This window comes from Talpa europaea (assembly GCF_964194135.1).
Source record: "Talpa europaea genome assembly, chromosome: 7".
In the NCBI taxonomy this organism is placed as follows: domain Eukaryota; kingdom Metazoa; phylum Chordata; class Mammalia; order Eulipotyphla; family Talpidae; genus Talpa; species Talpa europaea.
Window position 1 is genome coordinate 102,715,829 of NC_140074.1, and position 27,618 is coordinate 102,743,446.

Sequence of the window (27,618 nt, forward strand, 5' to 3'; positions counted from 1 at the left end):
CCCAGTCTTGTGTAAGCGGCTCAGAGGGAGGCGATGCTTTGCTAGAGCCGGCCTGGGGAAGGAGCCAGGATACCGGGAGGTCAGCCAGTTGTGGCATGTGTGTGAGCTCTGCGCCGGTTCCCAGGCACTGGCTGCCCCATCCTGCCCCCGAGCCACACAGGTCCTTCCTTCAGGAGGGCCGGCCGGGACGAGGGCTCAGCTCTCGAGCTGGGAGTCTGGCCTTGAGGAGGAAATGCTCATCACCGCTGCTGTGGACGCGGTGGCTGCGCGGTGAGGTGCTCTACCCCATCTCTGTGCAGAAAAGCTGTGGTGACTGCTGAAGGCCTCCCCACCCTGCCCCCCATACTCTCCTGGGGTCCGCCTCTATTCCACTCCTACGTTGCCTCCTTTCCATCCTGTGGTCGGTGGCTTTGGTCCTCTGGGCTGGGCTAGATGGAGCCGTGGCTGTTAAGTGACGAGGCTGATGTGGCTGGTGGTGTGTAGGAGGAACCCCAGAGACCTGTACTTGATGCCTGTCTCTTTCTCTTCCCTCTATATTCATTTGCAGGCTGGACGCTTTACCACCCAACGTCTGAGAGAGTGGCCCATAAGTCTAGTAGCAAACCTCGCGCTCGATTCCTCAGTGGACCCGTGTCTGTGTCCATCTGTCTGTATTTGTTCTTTTGTATTTTATCATCTCCTGGCCCTTGGTTTCTTCCCGCCCCCCTGTCTTCATTACCTTCATACATTGTGTAGGATGCTACCCCACTCCCTTTGAAACCCCTGTTTAATATCAAAAGTGGAACCCCGTCCACGCCCATCCTCTGGCCCAGAAAGAGCCAGTGCATGCTCTCGGCCGTGCCCGGGCACCAGCATGTGTGGCTGCTGCCCTCTTGGCCTTGGGCATGCCGCCCCCACACCACCCAGGCGCTCCGCATTCCTTTCGTCACGCGTTTAATTTTTTTTTTTTTAATGTTGGACGTAGTTTTATTTCTGTTGCTATTGTGGCAAATACACAAGTCCACTGTCCCAAGTTCCAGCGACAACAAAAGACAACCCCGGCCTTCTCTAGACGCATGGTGTGTTTCGCACATGTCTGGACTCTGAAGACATGCATGTAGCGAGCCGATACAGTGGTAGAAGGTCACTGGAGGGTGTCACTTCCATACAAGGGTCGTATCACGACAGTACTGTCACGCCCACGCCCCACTCCCTGCATGTGGAAATGCTGAGAGAACTGCTCCAGCTAGGACACCCGCCCCTAGGCCCCCCAGGAAGCTAGGTCTGCTCACCTTGGGAATCTCTCTAGCCCCCAACATGCCCTCTGCCTGCCCGACCTTCTCTCTAGCTGGAGCACTTTCCTTGGTGTATTTCCCCCTCATCTCATGGCCTCCCCGAGATGAAGTCGATCATGCAGTCCCTTAAAGCTCTGCTGAACCAAAGCGCAGTTCCAGCCGTCCTCAGACACCCTGGCACTCCCTCCTCGCACCCACGGACTCGTGTCCAGGAAAGGCACACCTGCTCAGGGCCATCCAAAATCCTTTTTAGCCCTCAGAACAATTGGCAAGTGAATCCAAAACTGTAGAGGTTTCAGGGTTTTTTTTTTTTTTTCAACAGAAAAATTAAGCTTTTTACCAATTGTATTGGACACGCTGGTTTGGGGCACGTGGCTTTTTGCTCGTACAATAAAGATACATTGTTCTTGTTGGGAACCAGAGGCCACGTCCACAGTAGTGTCTTTCAGAGCTCGGTGTCCATTCCCTTCAATGGTCCCATGTCGCCCTCCCTGGGAGGGACAGACGGGAGGCACAAGGACCACATAGAAATGCGGGGGGGCTGCCTGGTGGCCTCTCGTCCAGTAGCAGGATGCCTGTTTGACCTTGAGTGTCATCAGGGCTACTGGTTAGTTCCTGAGTTGGGTAGTAGGGAGGGGAGACTTACACGTCCTGCCTGCCTCGTACCATTGCCTGGGTTGCCCATGTGTGCCAAGGAAGCTGCTAATCTGAGGGCACCTGGGTCTCCAGGTGTCTTGAGGTCAGAGGGGTGCCTGCATTGTTGCCAGGAGACCCACTGGCCCAGTGAGGGACACAACTTGTAGTACATGGAGTTTACTCGGGGCACCTGGGGTACCAATGTGTGAGTGATCTGAGGCCATTGCCACACTACTTTTCTACCCATGTGGTTTTGCCTTTTATTTTAAGAGTTTTTATTTGTTTCACTATTAATTATTGTTCTAAGATTAAAAAATTTTGAGGCACAGCAGGGACAGAGGATTTGGGTTTTCTCTGTCCCTGTGGCTAGGAGAAAGGAATGCGTGAGGTATGGCTGGTGGCAGGCAGGGTGATATGGCTGGGTAGGAGGATTCTAAGTGGTGGCCCTGCCTGGTGGCCTTGTTTCCTCTGATGCTGTGAATCCCGTGGTATTGCCCATGCAATAGCCCAGCACCTCTCAACATGTCCTGGCTGAGTCCTTTATCTTTTCAGGCTTACAGTGTGACCCCCACATGACACTGCTTGGTCATGCTCCTGGCAGCCCCTGTGACTGAGCTCCACTGCAGCTCCAACAGGGCAGGACACCTGAGCCTCTGTCCCGGCCCCTCCTGGAGCCACTGTCATCTGGTTCCTAGGTGACCAAGTTGCTTTAAGGTCTGAGAGGGCTGAGGGATGAATGACTGGAGGAAAGTTCAAAGCTGGTTATGCCCTCCTGAGGGTTGAGAGGCAGTAGGAGAGAAGGTACTAGGTAGGGGTGGCTGAGCACACAGGTGTGCGGAGGACCCTGAAGTGTGCTTGCCCAGGGGGATCCAGGTCACTCAGTGGGGCCCCAGTTGGCTCAACTGCAGGTGCAAAGGGAGCTGAGCTTGGGCATTGAGGACCAGCTGGCCCAGCCTGAGGTAGAGACCAAACCCAGAGAAGGTTTTCAGTTTGCTGCCTTGAACTGAACAGGAGACAAGGCTCTGGGAAACTAAAACCCATGTCACATTTTGAAGCACAGAAAGAAAGGGAAACTAAGAGGAAATGAGAGGATCCAGGCAGGGAGGGGAAGCTGGTTGGAGATGTCTGGGCTATCTGTGGTAGAGCAACAGGTGACTGGGAGTTGCAGGTGAGGTGCTGGTGGGGAATCAGGAGGTGAGCCTATGTGGATGGATGCCACCAGCTCCTGGATGGAAAGCATGGGAAGGGGACATTCTTGGGGAGGGGCAGCCCTAGAGGGTAAGCTATTAAAGGAGTGGGTGGGCAGACCCCCAGGGAGGGTTGTACCCTTTAACAGGGGTGAGAATCCAGGCACAGAGCCTGTGGTAGCCATCCATACTACAGGACTTTTCTGTGGTCATATGGGTTCAGGGGAGCTCGGAATATCTGAACAGGAATAAGAGTCATGGAGGTGCAGGTCAGCTATAGAAGCCCTGTGTCCTGGTGTCTTGTTGATCAGAAGCTGATGTAGGCCTATTGACCCCTCTTCCAGCTATTCATCTGGGCCAAGGCAGGAGCTAACAACATTCCAGGTCTGTGTCAATGGGGTCAGCATGACGTTATTCCCTGTGCTGTTGGCCTGGTGTCTATGCTGCGATGGATTTGGCTCTGGTACTTTTGAATGCTGCAGGGTAGCTATTCAGGTCCTGACGTCAGTCTGGAGTGTTTCAGTTCCTCTCTGGGGCCCACTGAGGTGGGTGTGGGAGAGGGCCCTTTGACAGGACAGGAGGGACATCCAGTGATGCCCTCCATCAGACATACTACACGTACACAGGGCACTAGACTGACATGGTGAGGGCTGCCCCCATAGCAGGCTGTTGTGGGTCCCTGTGCCTCAGGCTTTGTGCCACCCCGGTGATGGAACTTGGAGTGAAGTTACCCTATGGTAGAGACACACCCTGCTTCCTAGTTTATGCTACATGGGCAAATTCAGGCACTTTTCCCAGTTTAAGAAGTAGGTACCTTAATATGTAGACACCTGGATGGCATTTGGTCCCTCTGTGTCCTGTTTCTTCTCAGGCCTGAACTGAGAGCTTCAGCATTCTGCAGCCTGGGCATTTCCTGAGACCCTGGCCTGGAAGTGGGGATGGGCAGCTGGGTGCTCCTGAGAGCTTCTGGAGAAGTGTTGTACACAGGACACAGTTGTCCTGAGGCTGCATAGCTCCCCCACCCAACTCCTGCCATGTGAAAGCTTTTCTAGTCGTTCTGGGGTCTCCAATATTCCTGGGGCCTTGGCTAAGGAAGTATTCTGGGGGGACCTCCACTCTGCATGGGAAACTAGGGGTGGGGCTGGGTAAGCTGTCATGCCACCTGTGGGTCTGGGTGGCATCCTGTGGGCTCCGTGGGGTGTCCTGTGGGTGTTGGTTCTCTGTGGGGTCTCCTGTAGGCCCCACATGATTGATTCCCCCTGTGCCCTTGCATGGCTGCCTCGTGTCCTGGTGGCTGTGTGGGCAGGAAGCTGGGGGTATATTCCAGCACAGAGTGCATGAACTGAGCTTGGGAGGCTTGTTTATCGGCTACCATCTGCGTTGTAAGTGTTGAGGCAGGCCCCAAGTTAGGACCCAGAGCTTTCGGAGGAGGCTAAAGGGACAGCCTAAGGGTGGACTGAGCTCTGGAATGTGCTGGCCACCGACTGTGTGGTGACTCTGACTGGTTCTGCGTTTTGCTGAGTGATATGACCTCTGTGAGGAGGGACGCCATCCCTGGTTTTTGTTTAAAGGTAAGCCTTCAGGGCTGGGAGCCATCTGTGCTTCTGTCACCTCAGGCTGTGTGTGGCAAGGGCGTGGTGTCTTCCAGGGCCCTAGGCCTTGGGTTCCCTTGAGCTCCCCCTGGTGGCTCTGAGCAGGAGGCTCCTGTGGCTAGCGTGTCCTCTTTCCTGGATGTCTGACAGGAGTCAACCCCACACGCAGAGTCCAGCCACAGCAACAGCTGCCAGGCTGCACAGAATGACTTTTTAAAGAACTTGCTGCTGTTAGGCTGCAGGGCCCTGGCAGGACATTTAGTCCCTCATCCTTGGGTTGTCCACAGGGGACTACTGTCCTACAGAGGACACTGCAACCACATGAACCCCATGGGGAAATCGGCACAGACCCAAAGCTCAGGGAACCCTCCTTCCTGTGTTGCAGAGAGCCCTGTGCTCCTGGAGGGTTCCACCTTGGAACACAGACAGCCAAGGCCATCTGAGCTCCCATGGAGAGACCATCTGTCCAGACCACCCTGCCTGGCCTTGTTGTTTGCACGTTAGAGAACTGACAGAACATCTCGCCTTTCCCCAGTCAGCCTCAGGAATGCACAGGAGGAGCTAAAATACTCATAAAACTCACAATTCAATATGAACTCGGTTTATGAGGCTAGGGCACACGACTCCTTAGAAGTCTGGACTGACGTTTGCCCCCAACCCCTGGGCAGAGGCATTTCAGACAGGGCAGGTCAGCATGGCCGGGCTCTCTGAGACCCTTAGAATGGTGGAATCCCTCACAGTGAGAGTGCTGGCCATGGTTGTGCAGGGTGCTGTGTTATTGGCAAGGGACTGTGGGCGGGAGTGCAGACAACCCTCCCTGCTGGTGTGACCTTGCTGAGTGACCTTGGGGACATCTGAGCTGTCCTTGCCCTACCCTCCTCTGCCTGCCCAGCTTCCTGGAAGGCTGCAGAGTAAACCGGATGTGGCAGCCCCTCCTGGCCAGCTCATCTGCCTTGCAGGTGAGCACTGACCAGTCAGGTCATGTCAAATGCTAAAGTCAGTGTATTGCCTGCCTGTCTTAGCACTGACAGCCTTCAGGAAGAACAAAGTCTAGAGCATCTAATGGTGGTCTGATAACAGGAGGCCAGAAGGTTCCAAACACAGGTTTAGCTCTGCCTCTGTGGACACAGAACATCAAAAAAGAGACAGAGGCTTTGTAGAGAATTAGGGTTGGGCCCTGCCACTCCCTCCTTAGACAGTACCCCTTGGATCTCCTCACTGGATGCCCACTGCTGGCCTGATCAGGGATCTGGGATTGGCCTCAAACCTGCAAAACAATGTATCTTATTGCACTTGGAAAACCTCCATGGGCCTGGCAGTGGGCAGTACCGTACTGGCTCCATTGAGAGCCCTGGTGGCCAGTGTCCGCGGGCTTCCCTGCCTCAACCAGTGGGGCTCCAGAAGCCTTGGTTTGAAAGCCAGGTGGTGTGCTTTGCTTTTTTTACTTTTGTTTTCTTTTTCTTTTTTTTTTCCAATGCTTCTAGACACACACACACACACACTTCTACCTGGAGCTTGGAGGCTTGACCCTGCACCTCCGCCCTGGCGAAGCTCTTGTGAATCTGCACACTGACTCGGGCACCCTGTTAGCCAGGGTGGCTGCCCCTTCTCTCTGAACTGCAGGCCTTGTCCTCCTCGCACACTGATGACCTTTGCTTAGAGTGTGGTGGCTTGTCCCCCGTGTGTGCTGTCCTGCCTAACCCTGTGGTCTTGTGTCGTTTCTTCTTCCCTTGCAGGGTCTGCCTTGAAGCGTCTCTGTCTAGGCAAAGACCACAGCAGTCGTAATTATCGGGTTTTTTACGCCTTGTTGCTCTCCATGCATGGGCTTTATTGTGCTAGTGCGCTTCAGGGTTTCCGGGTCGGCCAGAGCTGGGGGCTGGTGGGCAAGTGAGGGCCTACTCCGAGCCCACCCTCTGTGGCCCACCTCGCCTGGCTTAGTGGGATAGTTGCCCTTGGGCACCCCTTTGTTTCCCTGGCTCCTAGAGTTTGTGCCTTCCCATCTAGAGGGATTTTCCCTCTCTGGAACAAGCACATGTTACCATTATTAATTGGCTCCTTTTCCAAAACCATAGGAATGAGTATTTCCTTGAAGTGCTAGAGATGAGGCCCCCAGTGGAGAGATGCCAGATAAAATGGGTATCAGTGTACCTGGGCTGCCCACACTCTCCTCTTGCGCCCAACTTTTTTTTCTTTTTTGTTTTCTGGCTGAAAGTTCATGTAGAAATAGCTCCATGTATGTAAAATCTCATCACTAATGTTTAATTGTGTCTGTGCTTTTTCATCGCTAGCCACTAAAGTAGACTACATTTTGCAACGGCTTGTTTGAAGAGATGGTCATTAGGCTATTTTTTTTTTAATGCAGTAAAATTTTAAATTGGGTTATTCAAAATTGTCAACTAGAAATTAGGTTTCTTTGGTGGATGAAGGGGACATATTTTAAGAAAATGAAACAGTCCTGTTACAATCTTTAAAAATAAAGTCACTGAAGTGGCCAAGTGCTCTCTCCTTGTCCAGCCCACCTATGTCTCACAGTAGGCCCAGCCCTATCAGGCAGAAGGCTGTGGGTACTACCCCTTCTATGAGCACCTGCCCCATATGCCCTGGTGAGGAGAAGGTGCAATTGCATTAAAATTCACAGGCATTCCAACAGTCAACCAATGAAAGGACTTTACCTTGCTAGGACAGCAGTCATTATGTGCTGGCCACTCTGCCCTAAGGGACAACACTCTGAGTCCTCATGATACAGCTGGGAGTGTGGAGACCTGAGATCCTGCCCCAGTTTGTGTCTCACTGTGCCAGGACTTCTAAGCTCTACCATGTGGGCAGCTGGCAGTTCTGGGAAGTATGGGTGCAGAGTGGGGTGCTGAGATAGTTGTAACTAGGGTCTATCCCATGGCTGGGCAGGTAAGATGGATCATGGCCATCTGGTATAATCCAGCCCCCCATGGCCTGTGGAAATGCTCCACCATGGGCCCCAAATGCAGACCATCTCCTGAAGCAAGGTGTTGTCTGTCTAGGTGAGACCATTGTGAGACCGAGGAGCTGGCCGTGGTGCTGGCCTGCAGTGTCACCAACCCTGGCCTGTGTGTGCCTCTCTAGGGTCCTCCACCAGCAGCCTGGTCCCAGGCCCCGAGCCAGGCCCTCAGCCAGCCCTGCATGTTCAGGCCCAGGTGAACAATAGCAACAACAAGAAAGGTACCTTCACGGATGACCTGCACAAGCTGGTGGATGAGTGGACAAGCAGGACGGCGGGGGCCACGCAGATGAAACCCTCACTCAACCAGCTGAAACAGACGCAGAAGCTGCACAGCATGGAGGCCCCAGCAGGCCAGCCCCCGGCCCCTGGAGAGGCTCGGGCTGTAAGTTCGGTGTGGGACACAGGCCTGCTCAGGGACCCTCAGCTGGCAAGTTAAAGGGAGGGGTAGGAGCGGGGTTGCAACCCCACATCTCAGCAGAGCGGCCCCAGCCTGGTATTTCCCTGATGATCAGTGATATTAAGCATCTTTTCATGTGCTTATTGGACACTTGTGTATCTTCTTTGAAGTAATAACAATTCAAGTCTTTGACCCATTTTCAAATGAGGGTTTTTGTTGTTGTTGTTATTGAGTTTGAGAACTATATTCCTATATGTTCTGGATATGAATCCTTTATCAGATATATAATGTGCAAGTATTTCTTCCCATTCTATGGGTTGACTTTTCACTCTGTTGATATTTTGACACACTTTTTAATTTTCTTAAAGTTCAGTTTATCCTTTTTTTTTCCTTTTGGTGGTTTCCATGTCTTTGGTGTCATATCCAAGATATCATTGCATAATTCAATGTCATTAGGCTTTTTCATTATGTTTCCTTCTGAGAATTTAATAATTTTAGCTCTTATTTGTAGGCATTTTCCCCATTTAATCTAGGCAATTTTTATCTAGGCCTTTCTTTATTGAATTATCTTGTTGCCCTTGTTGAGAATTAACTGACCATATATATATAAGGGTTTATTTCTGAATTCTCTATTCTATATTGTCTCTATATCTGTCCCCTTGCTAATATCACACTGATTTCTCTAGCTTTGTACTAAGTTTTGAACTCATGAAGTATAAGTCTCCAATTTTATCCTTTTTCAAGATTGTTTTGATTATTGAGACCCTTTAAGACTTCATGCGAATTTTAGAATGAATTTTTCTATTTCTTGAAAAAATACCTTTAAGATGTTGACAGTGATTACATTTAACCTGTAGATCACACTGGGTATTATTGGCATAGTAACAATATTGAATCTACCATTCTATGTCTTCCCATTTATGTCTTTAATTTCTTTTGACAATGTTTTATAATTTTCAGCATGTAAGTTTCAACTTCTTAGTTAACTTTATTCCAATTTTATTATTTAAGTTTTCAGTGTAACTGTTTTCTTAATTTCCTTTTAGATTGTTCATTGCTGCTGTATAGAGATGGAACTGATTTTGGCATGGTGATTTTGTACCCTGCAACTGTGCTGTATTCATAAATTAATTCTAGCATTTGTGTATGTGTGTGTGAGTGTGTGTGTATTCTTTAGGGTTATCTACCTGTAAGATCATGTCATCTCTGAACAAAGATATTTTCACTTCTTCCTTTCCAATTTGCATGCCTTTTGTTTCTTTTTCTTGCCTAATTTCTCTAATAGAACTTCCAATATTATAGTGAATAGATGTGGCACAAGCAGACATCCTTGTTTTGTTCCTAATCTTAGAGGAAAATCTTTCAGTCTTACACTATTTGGTATGATGTTAGTTACATGTTTCTTGTATATTGCCTTTATCATATAGAAGAAATTCCATTCTGTTTCTAGTTTGTTGAGCACTTTTGTTGTAAAAGCATTTTGGATTTTGTCAAATGCTCTTTCTGCAATGAGATAATCATATATTTTTTTTGTCCTTCATCCTATTAATAGTATGCTATATTGATTAATTTTCATATGTTTAGCTACTCTTACTTTCCTGGGATAAATCCCCCCTGGTTATGGTGTATACCCCTTATAATATGCTGCTAAGTTTGGTTTGCTAATGTATTATTGAGGTTTTTTTTTTGTCTGTGTTCAGAGGTATTAATCTGTAATATTCTTTTCTTGTGATATGTTTTTCTGGCTTGGTATCAGGCTTGGTATTTTATCCTTATACCTTTTTCTAGTGATGGCCACATAGAACCAGGAATCTTTCCCTTCTATTATGGGAAGAATTTGAAAAAAAAATTGTTGATTCTTTAAATGTGTGGTAGAATTCACCAATGAAGTAATTTGATTCTGGGATTTTCTTTGTTGGAAGGTCTTTGATTACCAGTTCAGTCTCACTACTGATGATAGGTCTATTCAGGGTTTCTGTTTCTTCTTGAGTCAGTTATGGCATTTGTGTGTTTCTAGCAATGTGTTTATTTCATCTAACTTACCCAGTTTGATAGCTAGTTAGAACTGTCAATTATTTGATCTTGCTAAGAACCAACTTCTGATTTCATTGATTTTTCTGTTTGTTTTCTATTCTGGTTACCTCTGCTGTAATCTTTATTATATGGCATACAGATAGCTTATTGATTTTAAGACCTTTCTTCTTTTTTCATGTAGTCATGTATAGATAAAAATTCTCTTCTTTTGCTCCATCTTATAAATTATGACATGTTGTGTTTTCCTTTTCATTTTTCCCAAGTATTTTCTAATTTCCTTTGTGATTACTTCTTTACACTCTTCTTCGTTTGCCTATTTATGAGCATGTTGTTTAATTTTTACATGTATGTCTTTCCTAATTTCTTGTTAGTGATCTTTTAATTCCATTCACTGTATTAAAAAAGATACTTTGTATAACTTTGTGGCCTAATATATGATCTATTCTAGAGAATATATTCTATTGTTGGGTGAAGTATCCTGTAAATATTTGTTAGTGCTAATTGACTTATGGTGGTATTCAAGTCCACTCTTTCCTTACTGGTCCTCTCTCTAGTTGTTCTATCCATTATTGAGAGTGAACTGTTGAAGTCTGCAACTATTAGTTCACAGTTGCCTATTTCTTCCATGGTTTTCTCTCTATTTGTATCATATAATTTGGGACCTTGTTATTTGGTGCATATAATTATAATTATTATAGTTCCTGATGGATCAATAGCTTTTGTTTGTTAATGATGAATGTGAAATGGTATTTTTAATTTTGTTGAATCCAGTTTATCAGTTACTATGATAATTTTTTCTAGTGCTAAGGAAACTTAATCTCTTCCAAGACCATGTAGATAGTCTATGTCTTTTCTGGATACTTCATAGTTGCTGAAGGGGTCAAGTTGATTTTTTCCTGCTTGCATACCTGGTTGTTCCAGCACCTTCCTTTCACATAGAATTGCACAAACCTTTGTCAAGTGGCCTTAGATGTGCAGATCCATTCTGAATTCACTATTTTGTTCCATAAATCCATTTTTTTATCCTTATGACAACCCTACATCCTCTTAGTTTTTGTAACTTTATAGTGAGTTTTCTATCTGGTAGTGTAAGACCTCCAGTGTTGAACTTCTTCAATAATTTACTTGTTTTTTTATGTCCTTAATATTTCCATCTGTATTTTAGAAATAGTCTGTCAATTTCTATTTAGTAGCCTTCTGGGACTTTGACTGGGATTGTATGAGTCTATTGATCAACTAAGTGAGATATGACATTAACACAGTATCTTGTGTTCCTATGAACGTGATATCTCTCTGTGTCTGTTTTCTCTCAGCAAAATTTTATAGATTTTAGGATAAAGGTATTGCATATCTTTTATTAAATTTATCCTAGGTAGTTGATGTTTTAGAATATGGTGTAAATCATATGTTTATATTTTCATTTTCAAATTGTATGTTGCTAATATATAGAAATATGGTTTATTTTGTACCTTGTATCTTGCAATCTTGCTAATTTTGCTTGCTTGTTCTAGAAATTAGTTTGTTCTTTTGGTTTTCTCCAAACACAATCTTGTCATCTGCAAATAGGGATGGTTTTCCATTTCTGTTCCTTTTATGTATTGCTGACACTTCCCATGTGGTGTGGGATAGAATAGGGAGGAGCTAGGGAGAAGTGCATTTGGCATTCCACATGGGCACAGATCTGGCTGGGGGCTCTGCAGAAACTCCGCACCAATGTTGGAGGGGCCTCCTGACTGCTGTGCCTGCTTTTTGGGAAGAGTGTAGAATTCCTTAGAGGCTCCCTGTGTCTGTGGAGATGTAGCAGTTTCTATGGGGTCAGTGACCTGGTGTTCCTAACTGACAGCTTATTGTGATGCTTTACCTTTTGACAGTAAGCTAGCTGTTATTTTGTTCAGAGGTTTGAAGGTTGTTTATCTGCTTTTGCATTTCCTGCTGCCATTCATCAGTTTCTATATCTTGGCGACACTGGCCTTGCCACCATCCCAATGACTCCTGTCCTTGTGCTACATCTATGCTGACCAGGATATTGCCTTCACTCCTGGCCTCTAGATGTTCACCTATCATGCTCTTGCTTCCCTGCACCTCTTAAGGCAGCACTTACTGGCCAGCAAGGGGGCCTTTGGGTGGGTGTCCAGTTGCTTACTATGCCATGGAGGCCACATTGAACAGGGTCTGCTCTGAAGCCTGCTCTGCCTCTGGCCAGTGGGGCGTGTAGCCCAGAGTGACTGGGCTGTAGCTTTGGGAAACACAGAAGGGTGGTTTTTTTCTGGTCTGGTGTCAGTTTTTAGAAGGTGTCTGGGAGGTCCTGGGAACGCTCTTTCCTGAGGATAGAGAAGCTGTGGGAACTCCACCTTCTCTTGTGGGGAAGCCAGCTGCTTCCCACCATGCATATTCCCCACTTCTTGTCTTATAGGTGAATGCACCTCGAACTGCAATGGGGATGCCATGTCTGGCCCTGGCGCCCGGCCTTCCACCCACCTCGGTCATTCTTGGAGCCACCCCGGCCCTGCCTGTGCCCATGCCTGTGCCCGTGCCAGGTACTGCCCTCTCCAGCCCCCCAGCCCCACCCTGTGCACTGCCTCTGAGCCAGTCTGGAAACCTGCTACCTGCTGCAGTGTCCTGGGGGCCCTGGGCAACCCAGGTGGGCAGCTGGTGCCCTTCTCAGGGGCCAGGCTTAGGCACAGTGGGCGTGCCTGTACTCCCCGTGCTCCTGCTGCCTCCTGCAGTCAGCTCACCTGGCCCCAGACTGCGGATCATGTAGCTCTGATTCACCACTTGCCAGATGGACCACGCCGGGCAGCCTGGTGGTGCTGGTATGGCTCAGCCTCCAAGTGCTGCCCTCCTGCTACCCTGGGGCCACCCCTGCTTCCTCTGTGCTGCAGACCCCCTTTGTTCCCTTTTTGGTTCCATGGTCTATACTCAACACTTTTGCACCCACTTCCTGTACTTGATCCAATGGTAGAACACTGTAATCACTTGCAGAAGTACAGTGCCTTGAATTCCAGCTTTTCCATTTCCGGAGGAAAAGAGATGTTAAAATCATATCAAAAAAAGGTGTGTTTCATTTACAATTGGCTTGTGCGTTGATACCTGACTTATCACCTTAAGCTGCAGAGATTTGAATGGTTTACAAATCTGAAGCTAAAGCCTGATCTTTAGTTTTCTGTTGTAAATGCCTTTAAAAGATTGAACTAGTGATCTTGAACATTGAAGTTGCAAATGTGGGAGTTCTACTTTGAGGTCAGTAAATGTAGGCTTTCAGGGCTCCCCAGAGCTGCAGCTTGGCCACTCTGGGTGCACACTGGGCTGCTGACCAGGGGCCAGAGTGGTCGCTGATAGGAGACAGATGACACATACCCTTAACTGCAGGCTGCAGTGCTTCCAGCCAGCTGCCGGATGTGTGCTTATGGGACCAAGTTGCTAGCGGTAGTGTTTCTTCTAGTAAGGAATTAAGCAACTGTGTTAGACTATGTGGAACCTTCTGGAAAGTATTAGGTGAGCAGAAGCCCTCATGATCCAAAATCTTTGTGAGAGTACATGAAGTGAGGGTATGTGTTTGGTATAACTGCCACCACCTTGGAGAAACTCTCTGGGGTCCCACCAGCCCTCCACTGGCCTTCCTCTCTTTTCTTTCATTTGTACTGAGGCCTGTGGCCCCTTGGGCCTTGCTCTGCTGTGCACCCCAGACTATGCTTCCTACACTGAGGCTGCCCTGTTGGAGTGGGCACATTCTCCCCTGAAGGCTTCAGCAGACTCATCCCATATGGGCACAGAACAGCTCACGGTGAGAGACGAAGGTCATTCTCTGCTCCCGCTGGAGGCAGCTGCTGGGGCTGCCCAGCTATGGAATGACTAGCTCTGCTGTACTTTGGGACCTCGTTAGGACTGGCTAAATTATTTTGGTTTAAATACATTATTCCATCAATTCAGTTAGAATTCAGTTTTCTAGGTGATTATGCAGAATCTTTCGTCAGGGCCTAGCACTAGTCAGAGATCCTCTGTTCTGTGCCCCTCAGCCCCCAGGTTGCATTCACATTGCCCTGTTCCTGGGGGCAATGGCAGTGCTCGCTCCTACCACCCTCAGCCACAACAGGTGGGAGGCGTGCATTTCTTGACTTGTACCCAACGGTCAGTAGCACAGAATCCCCGAGGTTGTATATGAGGAGAAAAATAAACATTTTTGCTTGAAAACAGTGTGGAACAACATCTTTCTTACTCTCTGTCCATGTAAAAGCTGAACCAACCAACCTCATAGGGAGCTCAGGTACTGGTGACTGGGTGGGTGGCACTGCCTGTCCTGGGTGTGGCTTCGTGCTCAGCTGTGGTGGGCACTGAGCCAGCTTGGCTCTGGGGATGAGAGGGGCGTTGGTCAGTGCCGGTGCCCTGCACATGGTACCCCCCAAGTCAGCCAGGTTTCAACCACACTGAACTTGAACTGCATTTAGGTGCTGGTTAATTGCCCTCCCCCTCCCAGCCCTAGACATACATCCATGTGGATTGTCTCCCTGAGCTGGGTTTGTGTGACCTGCTATAGAGAGTGAGGGGAGGTGTTGGACTCATATGCTATGTGAAGAGGTCCTGGGGCCAGGTTACCTACTGGTTGTGTGGAGAGCTCTGTTGCCCTGGGAGGCTCAGGGCTGTGGGCTTGGGGAGGCTCCCTGTAGGACTCACTACGTGGTCCTGCCAACTCCTCCTGGGCCTTGTACTCTGGGCTGGCACTCCTGCCCTGCCAGATGAGTGACTACCTGGTCAGCTTGCTATGACCCCCACTGAGATACAGGCTGTGTGCCTCTGCTCTTGGAAAGAGAGACTCCCATCCCAGAAGGAGAGACCTGTGTTTGTGCACCTCACCTTAGCACTGGTCCTGGGCAGAGGCAGTTTTCTTGGGTGGCTGCTTCTCCAACTGTGCTGGACCCTGAGGCAGCTTTCTCTCAGTGCTTTGGGCCTTGCAGGCATGGGTGGCCCAATTTGGTTCAGGTCCAGAGCAGTCTGGGTCTGTGCATAGTGTGCAGCCAGGCCTCTGGCCCTCGAAGTGGAGCATGACCACTCATCTGTGGTCCACCAGCACCCCCAGTGACCACTTGGGGCCAATAATGAGCTGTGGTGGTTTTGTTTTCTAGATTCTGAGAGTGAGGAGCCCGACTGAGCCCAGGCAGGCCAACTGACCCTGACGCGGGCCCGTGTCATCTCAGGCGGAGAAGGGGACGCTGGGAGCGCCAGGGCCTCGGCGAGCCTGAGCCGCCTGTCACTCACACTGTTTTGTAACCACTTTCTAAACATTTTTTATTCACAATTGGAAACACAAATGTAATGCAAGAATAAAAAATATTTTGGGGGAAAAAGGACTTTGGTTTTTGAAACTCTCCTTTCTGGTGGCCCCCAGCAGGCAGGCTACCAGGATGGTGGTGGGCATGTGGGCGCCGAGGAAAGTCTGGATCAGGAAGGTACAGATCCAGGTGCCTCTCAGCTGAGGTTCCTGGGTGTGGTGACTAACATTTGTGTTTTCCACGACTCTACAGTGCTCCTGGGAGCTCAAGTCCCTGGGGTCAGAAGGGTGATGAGGCCACTATGTCTCGGAGAAGTGGTGAGGATGTGCATGGCTGACAGATCTAAACCCTGTTTTCAGGTGTTGTCCTCATCACACCCAGAGAAGACTCCCAGTCTCTGTAGAGTCCCGTAGACATAAGACCCCAGTAGGATGAGCATATCAACCATCTCCAGCACTCTCGCCTGGCCCCCAACTCCTGGCCTTTGCACACAGCCCCATTTATTATGTTGACACTCAGGACTCAGCTGCTCTGTCACCGGGAGGCTTAGGCAGGTATTCACAAAGGCCTGATGAAGCCTTGGCTCCGTGGGGCTGCAGGGGTGGCAGGACGTGCTGCTGGCCCTAGCAGGGCTGCCCCTCTATGGTATTCAAAGCACACTGTGAAAAACAAAACCTGCCAGTGGCTCTGCAGAGTAAAATCACACCCAGCCTAGCCAGCAAGGATGAGAGCTTGAGCTGGGACCAAAGGCCTGGGTAGAATCCAGGAGTCACCACATCAAGAGGGGGAAAGTCATCTTTTTTTTTATTAATCTCTCACTGTGACCTAGTGCTTCCTCCAATGAAGGCCCTGGGGTAGAAGCAGCAGCACCTGGGGCATCAACATGGGGGTCCATGGATACTGCATGTCACACTGCCATTGTTGCTGGTGCCCCACAATGTCATTTATATTCCTTATGCCCAAATGCCAGACCCTGAGATTTAACTCCAGTCCAACCATGGATGAAAGAAGGGCAGCTCACGTTCCTATCTCCTGCCAACTTAAGTGCAAGTCAACATCATGGCTTCACCAGGGCTGAGCTGGAGTGGTTTGGGGTATCTCAGGGATTGCCCACCCCATGTCTCGTGAACTCTGCCCACATTGAGCAGACACTCTGAGCACGGGCAGTCACCTTGGAGCCCAGTCTCCTCTATGAAAAGGCAGAGCAGGTAAGCAGCCAACAGTTTTGTGTTTTCTTTTTTTAAAGATTTATTTATGCATACAAGAACTGGGGTACAGGCCAGAGGTGCAGAGGGTGAGAGGATTCACCAGAGACAGACTGGGGAGCAGAACAGGCAGATCTACTGAAATACACTGCTGAGGGGAGCAGCAGGCGAGACAGGAAAGGTCTGCTGCGCCATGTGAGTAGCTCCCTGGCCGGGGATCAGACTTGTGCTGCAGAGGCTGTGGATAGCTTCACAGTGCTGTGCTTAACCCCTTGCATCACCAGGGAGGCCCAACTTTGTGTTTTCTTTGCATTCTTTTTGTCACCATCTATAGGTGGCTCACTTTACCAGTGTCCTTAGGAATTGGACAAGGAGTGCTCTGCTCTCTGAGTGAGCAGGGGAGCTTCACCCTGAGGACTCTGAGCCACCTGTCTCCAGGACCAGCACAGGGCAGCTGTACCAACTGGGGCCTGAAATGGAGGGGCACTAGAAACCCCCATAGCCAGTTGGCAGGCCCAGGAGCTGGATGGTGGGGACCGTGGGTGGCAGGGACCATGGGTGGCAGGTGATATCTCTGAACTCAAGTGCTGCTGTCTTTCCCCTTTAGAAAGCTTCTCTCAGGAAGTGCCATGCCTTGGATACTGCCAGGTGAGGAGCAGGTAGGCCTAGGTTCCGGATCAGCACAGACTGGGCCCAAGCAGAGGAGGGACTGGCTGGGGGGTTTGAAGGAGCAGGCCAGGAAGTAAAGGGAAGCTCAGGATAAAAGGAAGGATCAGTCATATATGGATTAAGTTGAGTTCCCAAACTTTACAGACTATCTATTTGCTGGGAGACAGGAGCCAGACAGAGACAGCTAACATAAGAGATTCAGGGTTCAGAGAAGGAGGTGAGGTTGAGACAGGTGGTTTTAGGGAGTGAAAGTGTTCTGTGTGAGAGTCCTGGGGAGAAAGACATGAGGCCTGGGCACAACCCTCTGACAGTACACACAGGAGTGACCCCAACTGCACACTGTGGGCTTCAGCTGATAAGGAGATACCACAGGGATGACGCCCTCCTGAAGAGAAGGAATGACAGGGCCTGACTGACTACAGGTGAGCTGTGAGCCACGTGGCCCAGAGTGGCCTGAGCCCCGGGCCCCATCCACCTGCCCCCTCCCCACTGCACAGTGAGCCACCCGTGTTCTCTCTGTGCATGAGCAGAGCAAGGGGGGAGAGGGCTGGCTAGTACCCACTGGCCGCCCCTCCCCAGCCCAGCAGTGATGAGCCCTGTTGCCAGACAGCTCTTTGTTTTGAAGACAGAATCTTCCACTTTTTTCTGTGTGGTCTGTGAGACCCACAGGACACTGGCAGTCGGTGACCAAGCACTGATAGCCTGAGACCAGTCATAGTGATGTGTGCCCTGCTGCAGCTGTGGGCTGCCCTGCTGGTGCTACTTGACTATATGACACAGGTGCCAGGAGTCCTGGAAGCTGCCTGGCAGTTACTCTTTTATTTTGCTCTGCTGGGCTTGACATTAAAGATCAGGCAGGTTTTGAGCAGAGGGCAAAGACCTTGGGGAATTCAACCCTCTTCTGACAAGTGCCCTGGGCAAGGCCCAAAGAAAACCAGCCAGGAGACAGCCTTCCCTGAAGCCCTCCAGGAACCAGACATGGAGCCCACTCCTCCCAAAGTACCACCTGTCGACCTGGCCACAGTGAAGCTGGCTCTGGGAATCCTGGGTCTCAAAAACCAGAAGGCTCATCTGCAAGCAATGAACAGCCAGCTCGACGAGCAGATGAAGAGACTGCAGGTGCAGTTTCAGGAGGAGCTGGAGTCATACCAACAACGAGTCCTGGCGCTGGAGAGCAGGAGAGCTGAGGAGGAGGAGCAGCACCTGACCATCCTAAAGAAGCTGCTCAGCGCCTGCCAGGGCCTCGACTCCTCCCTTCAGGTTCGGGACATGTACAAGAAGATCACCCACACCCAGAGCACAGCGCTGGAGAGAGCCTCTGCCTGCCACCTGAGAGAGCTCTGCCGCTGGGAGAAGAGGGCCCAGGAGAGCCAGGAGGCTGGTGTGTCCAAAAAGGAGCTCCAGGCACTCAAAATGAGCAATGGATGCCTCAGGGAGGAGCTGGAGACATGGGAGGCCAAATTCTGTCTTTCCACCTGTGAACCTGGTGCTCCTTGGGCTCCCCACTAGAGGCCCCGCACTTTCAGGGGCTTTCCTGGGTCCAGCTGTAGTGGGGCCTGGGGGTGGGGTCCCCTCAGGTTTGGCCACCCCCACACCAGCTACTGATACTCCATCTACCCAGGCTCCTATAAACTGTCTTCGCTCACTTTGAATCCCCTCTTGATGCCTCATAGTTCCTATTGTAGTTTGATAGTTTTAAGATTGGATTTTAAATTAAAAATTGTTTACTGTAATCCTATGAATACAGAACTTCTAGGTTGGGACCCTCTACCACTACATAGTTTAAGTTCTCTACGCAAATTTTGATAAATTCTCTCTTCCTCCAACAGTGTTGCTTGACGAGAGAGGCATTAACAACACTCGATTGTCTACACTGTAAACCGGCACTAGAGATCTGTTTGTATAACTTATGGGAACTTGACTGGTGTTCAAAAACAATGAAATGGTAAGACATGTAAACACCACCCCCTCCCGCTCAAGCCCATGAAACTATGAAACTAAAAACTGTGCATTTCGAAAACAATATTTAGAACAGGGAAGAAAGTGCACACACTCTTTTCCCCACACTTTCCTAGTATGTACCCGAGTGCAGGAGAGCTGCTGCTGCACCACACAGGATTGCAGATGAAGAGCTGGGGTGGGGCAGGGGCAGAGCTGTGCTGGATAATGGAGCAGAGCAGGGAGGCTGAGGCCCCCAGGCAGCAGCAGTGAGGGGTGGTCTGGGGGAGAGGGAGGAGCCAGTGAGGAGCTGATAGGGAACCTGGGACCCACCCTACCCCTTACCCCACCCACCATCCACTTCCTGATGAGCACTGGGCCTGGGGTGTGAGCCCAGAGCAGAGAGCCTCCTGGACAGCACCTGCAGACAAGACAAGGGCCAACACCTTGCAGAAAGTAGGACTGACGCCTCCATCTAGAGTAGATTTGTGTTCACAGCCTCATTTGCACAATAGAAGGTTGTGGAGCTTCGGAGAAGTCTTCAGCTCTGTTCTAGATTTGGGGGAGCAGCAGTGGGAAAAGCCAAAGTGTCCTATGGCCACATGGAGCTCACAACCCCCTGAGGGCAAGTCAGTAGGAAGCAAGATATTACTGCCTGTGTCCTTTGGCTCTGCAGACATTTCCACAGTGGATGGGGTGTCATGATAAGGGTTCACAGCAAGAGGGTACATTTAGCTGATATTAACATAGGTAAAGAGGCAGGTGGGAGTATTGGGAAATATTCCATCTGAAGGAATGGGGAGCATAAAGGTGCTGACACCAGGTTCTGGAGCTGGAGGAAACAATGGTTCAGGGTGTCTCAGGGGCTGCCCATCCCACGTCTCCTGGGCTCTTTGCCCACATTGAGCAGACACTCTGGGCATGGGCAGTCACCTTGGAGCTTGGTCTCCTTTATGAAATGGTAGAGCAGGCAAGCATGCAGCCAGCTAGTAGTTTTGTGTTTCCACTGCATTCTTTCTGTCACCATCTACAGGTGGCTCACTTCACCAGTGTCCTTAGGAATTGGACAAGGAGTAAGTGGGTCCCCAATATTGCAGTGCTCTGCTCGCAGAGTGAGCAGGGGAGCTTCACCTTGAGGACTCTAAGCCACCTCTCTAGGACCAGCATAGCGCAGCTGTACCAACGGGGGTCTCACATGGAGGGGTACAGGAGTGCCAGGGGCCATAGACCATGAATTCTGATACAAAATCTCCTGGTTTTCAGTTTTGTACTGATCCAAAGTAGACAGGTCAAGCAGCACAAAGACCCACATGCTGCATGTGTGTGTGTGTGTGGGGGGGTGTCTCCCTTCTGCGATTTGCCTGTGTTGAGCTGTACCTGGGCCCTATGGTCTCAGACACAGCAAGGGTTGTAGATCCTGTCCCACCCTGCCTGTGCAGCGGTAAGGCGCGCTCTCCACATCCTCATGATTCACTGTGATCTTCAGTCCCTGGGACGAAGCCAACTTCTCCTTTGGCTGAATGGGCTTGAGGCCAGCCTTCCCTTCATCACAGGGCAGACACAGACCTGACTTCCCTTCCTTGTCTCACGGAGCTCGTGGCCGATCAGCTGAGATTAGAGGCAAGATTAGCGCTGTTTATCCTCTGAAACCAGCTAGAGGCAGAGAAAAATGTTTCCTGTGATTTGGGCTGACTGTGAGACTTCCCCGAGTGCAACCCATTTCTCTGTAAACGACCCACCAGTGAGGACCCCACCTGTAAATGAACCACCCATTTCTAAGTCACCCATGTGTAAATCAAACACCTGTAAACCATCCACCAGGAAATTAATGACCTATAAAGCAATCCTGTAAATCACCCACCTATAAGTCACTCACTCACCTGTGGATTGCTGCCACCTGTCACTGGAGCCCAAGCCTCTTACTCCAAGGGTGTGAACAATGTCTTCCTCCTCCCTTGTTTGGGTTTGTCCTTGGCAAGTTCATGACCTGTGGAAAGGAGGAGGACCAGGAGCCTGGCTGGGGCTGGCTCAGGTGAGCAACCCCCACCTCAGCGGGCAGTGTGACTAGGGGACTACGCAGGTGCACAGGGAGCAGGCTCTTCTTCCCCATGGACATGGGGCCTCCTCAGACTTGCTGGCCCTTTGGTGCTGGACCTGGGCCTCTGGTGCCAGCTCTTTAAATCTCCAAATATTTGCATGTGAGTTACAAGTCCTGAGTGAGAAGGTGACCTTTTTGCTCAAAGGACATTCTCTCCCCATCATCTGCTGTACTATGCTAAATCAAGAAAGTATTTACTTGTGTAAATATTTTCATGAGAGGCTTTTGCAGTGCTCCATAAGCATTAGTTAAGCCACTGGCAGCCCCTGGTGCTGGGGGATGGCCAGCATCCAGATTTGGGAGTAGAAAACCCTGTGGCCAGGTGGCAGGCCTGGAACCTGAAAGGTGAGGATTGTGGGTGGCAGGGTGTAGGGTAAGTGAAAAAGTATCAAGCTTTTCCACCCTCTCACCATTAGCATTAATGATGGATCCCTGAGGTCCTACATGCATGCCTGATGGCAGACACATGCATGTCTATGTGGGCATGCATAGGTGGGCATACCTGGGCTGAGACGGGGCTTATAAGGACAGCGTCATGGAGATACCAGCAGAAAAAGCAACAGCAGAATGAGAGCAGAACCAGCAGAGAAGCAGATACCACAAGAGAATGCCAGAGAGCCCAGAAAGAGTGAAGATTTGCCGGGGGCTGGGAGGCCTGCCATCCTCCCGGCCCCCTGGCACTGCTGCCTGCCATGTACCTGGTAAAAGCTCAATAAAAGCCTGAAAAGCTGCCGAAGGCTCCAGGACTCTCTTTTACCTGTCTGCTCAGATCATAGCGATTCTGCACTGTGCCATCCTGGCACTACACAGGGACTGTACTGTGGCAGGGATGGTGAGTGGTGAAGCAGCATGGCAGGTATGGCAGGTGTCAGGGACAGCAGTGGTGGTCAAGTTGGTGCAATCTCTGAGCTCTTGTGCTGCTGTCTTTTCCCTTTAGAAAGCTGCTCTCGGGAGAGCCATGCCTTGGAGACTGCCAGGTGAGAAGCAGGTAGGCCTAGGTTCCGGGTGAGCACAGGCTTGGCCTGAGAGAGCAAGGACTGGCTGCTCACTCACTGGTGGGCCCTGTGTGCAGGGCCAGGCCAGAAAGGAGTGCTGCCTCACACAGGTGCTTGGGAGCCAGGCTTTGTGGGGGTCTCAAGAGGCAACACCAGCACCTCATAATTCTGATGCTCCCTGTGGTGGTACGCAAGCACGGGGCCATTGCCACTCTGGGCTGTGGCACTGAGGATGCCAGGACATGAATAAAGGAGAATCCTGGAGCCCTCAGTGGCTTTTTCAGGCTTTAATGCTCTTTCTACACCAATTGTTGTGGGGCAAACCTGCAGGCTGGCAAGGCAGGGAGGCGGGGGGGCCAGGAGGGTGGCAGGCCTCCTAACCCTCAGGGAAGCTGTACACTTTTCTTTGGGCTCTCTCTGGCGTTCATCACGGTGTCTTCCTCTTGCAGCTGTTGCTTGTCCTTTCTTGCCATTCTCCACTGCCACCGTTCCTAAGTGATGCTGCCCTTATAGACTCCGCCTCCAGGTTCAGGCGTGCACATTCCGCATGCCCATGCCATACACTAGGTGTCCACCATCAGGCATATGTGCCCTGCACCCATGCTCCTAAGTGCCTTCTGCACTCAAGGCCTCGGGTGGCAGCCACAGAGGCTAACCTTCATTTACTCTACACACCCTCTGAAAGCCAATCTTCACTTACTCTACACCTCCTCAGAAGGCCAATGACGGAACAGTGGAACAGCTTTACTAAACTTTTCTGTAAAAAAATATTAACTTTTTTCATCACAAAGTGGGTTTAGTGAAGCAGACTGAGCCAATCTCTCATTCTTACTGTCAGCAGCAAGTTTACACAAAGGTATGGGACAGAGTGATTAGAAAAAGCCACACTCAGAGCAAAACGTGGGGGGTGCTGTGTGTGAAGGACTCCAAAAGGCGATGGCAGACCGTAAGCTCCCCAGGGATGTGCAGAACCAAACTCCTTGCTTACAGAGGCCTGGATGCCCAGCGTGGGAGGACAGCAGGAGCCAGTGGGTGACGCCTCCTCTCCCTACTTCTGTAAGTCCTGCAACATCAGGATGCCTCCTCTGCACAGGAAGACAGAGGGAGACACACAGACAGAGTCAGAGACAGTGAGAGGGAGACAGGAAAAGGGGAAGGTGGAGGAGAGAGACAGCAAGGGAGAGCGATGGAGGGAGAGACAGAGAAACAGGGAGAGAAAGAGGGAGACACAGAGACAGGAGATATCGAGGGAGAGAGACAAAGTGAGAGAAATAGAGGGAGAGACAGACAGCGCAGATGGTTCCAGAAGTCGAAGTGGTTGAGTGGGTGGAGTAGAACAGCCACTCCGGGAACCGCTGCAGTAAATGCTGCCTGTTGGGAAACCCTGTTTCCCCATTTTCTCCAGAGCTGGGCGGCCAAGGGACTCAGCTCCTACCTCTACTTAAGAGGGGACATATGGCAGATGGAGCTCCAGCCCCCAAGACTGAGCACACTGACAAGACTGACGATCTGGGGGGAGTCTGACTCTGAAGTCTGTTGGAGCTGGGTGGGTTTGAAGGAGAAGGCCAGGAGGGAGAGGGAACCTGGGGATCAAGGGAAGGTTCAGTCATACATGGATTAAGTTGAGTTTCCCAAACTTCAGAGACCAATTACTTCCTTGAAGCCAGGAGCCAGGGAGAGCCTAAGATACCTTCCCAGATGGAACCAGCTTAGCTCTGGGGTGTCCTGTGAGCTCCCCACAACCTAAATACTGATCAGAACACATTATCTGGAGGAAGCTTCCTTGGTAGGGAACACAGCCAGTGACGCCATGAGGGCACTGTTCATGGGATTTAACAAAAAACTTTAACAAGGTCAGTGTCTATCTTACATCTTTTTAAAAACAATGGAAGCTTTATTGGCATATAATTGACACACAATAAGCTGCATGTAAAAGTACACTAAGCCATTCTGACAGATGCACCACTTGTGAAAATGTCACAATCAAAATAGTTATCAGATTTCATGCATCAGACAGGATTTCATGCATCAGACAGGAACATGAAAATTCACAACTTGTTATATCAAGAAAAGTAAAGACAGAAAAAAAGTAAAATCACAAACCTAAATAAAAATTTTAAATAGCTACATTGGGGGCCTCCCTAGTGGTGCAAGGGGTTAAGCACAGCACTGTGAAGCTATCCACAGCCTCTGCAACACAAAATTTGATCACACGGTGGGCCAGGGAGCTGACCCACATGGCACAGCAGACCTCTCCTGTCTTGCCTGCTGCTCCCCTCAGCAGTGTATTTCAGTAGATCTGCCGGTTCTGTTCCCCACTCTGTCTCTGGTGAATCCTCTCACCCCCCACACCTCTGGCCTGTACCCCAGTTCTTATATACATAAATAAATCAATCTTTAAAAAAAAAAAAAAGCTACACTGGTCTGGAGCATTATCTAATCAGCCTCTCAACATGGAACATTTTATTGCTTTTCCAGTTTTTATTATAAGAATTGTTTGTTGGTAAATATGTGTGTGTTTATAATGTTACTCCCAAGAGTGACTTTTGGAGTACAACTCCAGAGCTAGAATACAGGGATTGTGGGTGTTTTAATGTTGGAACTCTGCTAAGACAATTCTACTAAGCCTGAAATACTCCATTTTTGGATGAATTCTCACTTTGTAGATCTTGGAAATCAGCCCTTTGTGGGATGTATTATAGGCAAATATCTTGGGGAGACTGAAAGACTTGGGAGAGGGGGAGGGCTCCCTCTACAGGCCAACCTGATTCCAATTTTAGTTCAGGTTTCTTTACACCTGTACACAAACTTGACAAGGCAGACAGTGGTAGGCAAGAAAAGTAGAGAGGACAGGACAACAAGTGGAACTTTAACGAAGTAGATATGAATCTAAATATATCCATGGTCAGTTACTCATCGTGGTGTAAATACATGAATTCAAAGACAGACTGCAGAACAAAAAGTAATACGTACAGAAACCACAACTTTCTATTGTGACCACGACGTGCACATTAATATCCAATCAAACAGAGCCAGTGAACACAAGAGATTGAGAGTTCAGGGAAGGAGGTGAGGTTGAGACAGGTGGTTTTAGGGAGTGAAAGTGTTCTGAGTGACAGAGTCCTGGGGAGAAAGACATGAGGCCTGGGCACAACCCTCTGACAGTACACACAGGAGTGACCCCAACTGCACACTGTGGGCTTCAGCTGATAAGGAGATATCATAGGGATGACGCCCTCCTGCAGAAAAGGAATGGCAGGGCCTGACTGACTGCAGGTGAGCTGTGAGCCACGTGGCCCAGAGTGGCCTGAGCCCTGGGCCCCATCCACCTGCCCCCTCCCCACTGCACAGTGAGCCACCCGTGTTCTCTCTGTGCATGAGCAGAGCAAGCGGGGAGAGGGGTGGCTAGTACCTACTGGCCACGCCCCCCCCCCACCAGCCCAGCAGTGATGAGCCCTGTTGCCAGACAGCTCTTTGTTTTGAAGACTGAATCTTCCACTGTGTTCTGTGTGATCCATGAAGCCCACAGACACTGGTAGTTGGTGGCCAAGCACTGACAGCCTAAGAGCAGTTATGGCCATGTGTGGCCAGCTGTTGCTGCAGCAGCTGTGGGCTGCCTTGCTGGTGGGCTGCCAGCTGAGGGCTGCCTTGACTGCATGGCACAGGTGCCAGGAGTCCTGGAAGCTGCCTGGCAGTTACTCTTTTACTTTGCTCTGCTGGGCATCACATTGAAGATGAGGCAGGTCTTGAGCAGAGGGCAAGGAATTGGGGAACTCAACCCTCTTCTGACAAGTGCCCTGCACAAGGCCCAAAGAAGACCAGCCAGGAGTTAGCCGTCCCTGAAGCCCTCCAGGAACCAGACACGGAGCCCACTCCTCCCAAAGTACCACCTGTTGACCTGGCCACAGTGAAGCTGGCTCTGGGAATCCTCAGCCTCCAAAACCAAAGGGCTCATCTGCGAGTAATCAACACCCAGCTCGATGAGCAGATACAGAGGCTGCAGGTACGGTTTCAGGAGGAGATGAAGTCATACCAACAACGAGTCCTGGCGCTGGAGAGCAGGAGAGCTGAGGAGGAGGAGCAGCGCCTGACCATCCTAAGGAAGCTGCTCAGCTCTTTCCAGGGCCTCAACTCTGCCCTTCAGGCCCAGGGCCTGTACAAGAAGATCACCCACACCCAGAGCACAGTGCCAGAGAGAGCCTCTGCCTGCCACCTGAGAGCTCCGCTGCTGAGAGCAGAGGGCTGAGGGGTGCCAGGAGGCTGGCACGTCGAAGGAGAAGGAGCTCCAGGAGCTCAAGACCAGCAATGGATGCCTCGGGGAGGAGCTGGCCACAGGGGAGGCCAAATTCATTCCCCCACCGCCTCAGTGAGTCTGGTGCTCCTTGGGCTCCCCCCTAGAGGCCCTGCATTACCAGAGCTTTCCTGGGTCCAGCTGTGGTGGGGCCTGGGGGTGGGGTCCCTTCAGGTTTGACCATCCCCACACCAGCTACTGACACCCAGGCATCTGTGAGCTGTCTCCCCAGCTCACCTTGAATCCCCCATCGATGCCCTATAGTTCCCATTATAGTTTCATAGTTTTAAAATTTTATATAAATTAAAAATTGTTCACTCTAATCCTATGAGTATGGAATTTCTTAGTTGGGACCCTCCATGGTGGAAGTTCTCTATGCAAATTTTCATAAAATTCCCTCTCCCTCTATCAGTGTTGATTGATAAGAGAGAGGCATTAACAACACGTGATTGTCTACACTGTAGGCTGGCACTAGAGAGCTGTATGTATAACTTATGGGAACTTGATTGGTTTTCAAAAACAATGAAATGATAAGACATGTAAACACCACCCCCTCCCGCTCAAGCCCCATGGGGTGCTTGTTAGTGTGCCCTATGGTCCCAGTTCTATTTGGGAATAGATATTTTGCTACTCTGGCCTCTCCTTATTCACTTACACTTCATTTTAATTGAGTATTCTTATTGAAACGCCTAAATTTCAGGCAGTGAAAATAACTTTTCCCTTGTTTACACCCACATTCACACAGAAATGCCCATGGCAGATACAAGGTCCTTTAGTGGTGGTGTCAGTATACAGGAAACTATGAAACTAAAAAACTGTGCATTTTGAAAACAATATTTAGAACAGGGAGGAAAGTGCACACACTCTTTTCCCCACACTTTCCTAGTATGTACCCGAGTGCAGGAGAGCTGCTGCTGCACCACACAGGATTGCAGATGAAGAGCTGGGGTGGGGGGTCTCCCCTGGTGGCACAGTGGTTGAGTCTGCAGCGCCGTTTGTTCCCAGGCTGCCGGCGAGGGTCCCACAAAAAAAAAAAAAAAAAGAGCTGGGGTGGGGCA

General features: G+C 50.0%; 1 protein-coding gene across 1 annotated transcript in view; it reads left to right on the forward strand.

Annotated features, from left to right (window-relative positions):
• The window catches only part of WNK2 (WNK lysine deficient protein kinase 2), a gene marked incomplete at its 5' end in the record, with an annotated part of 89,640 nt that extends 74,321 nt beyond the window's left edge, over positions 1-15,319 (forward strand). The window contains 5 exons of the mRNA XM_084237042.1: positions 548-646; positions 6,426-6,470; positions 7,789-8,048; positions 12,511-12,634; positions 15,218-15,319. Of these exons, the coding sequence (XP_084093168.1) occupies positions 548-646; positions 6,426-6,470; positions 7,789-8,048; positions 12,511-12,634; positions 15,218-15,243 (554 nt within the window). The 3' untranslated portion in view covers positions 15,244-15,319. The remainder of the gene's footprint in view (positions 1-547; positions 647-6,425; positions 6,471-7,788; positions 8,049-12,510; positions 12,635-15,217) is intronic.
• Between the last annotated feature and the right edge of the window lie 12,299 nt (positions 15,320-27,618).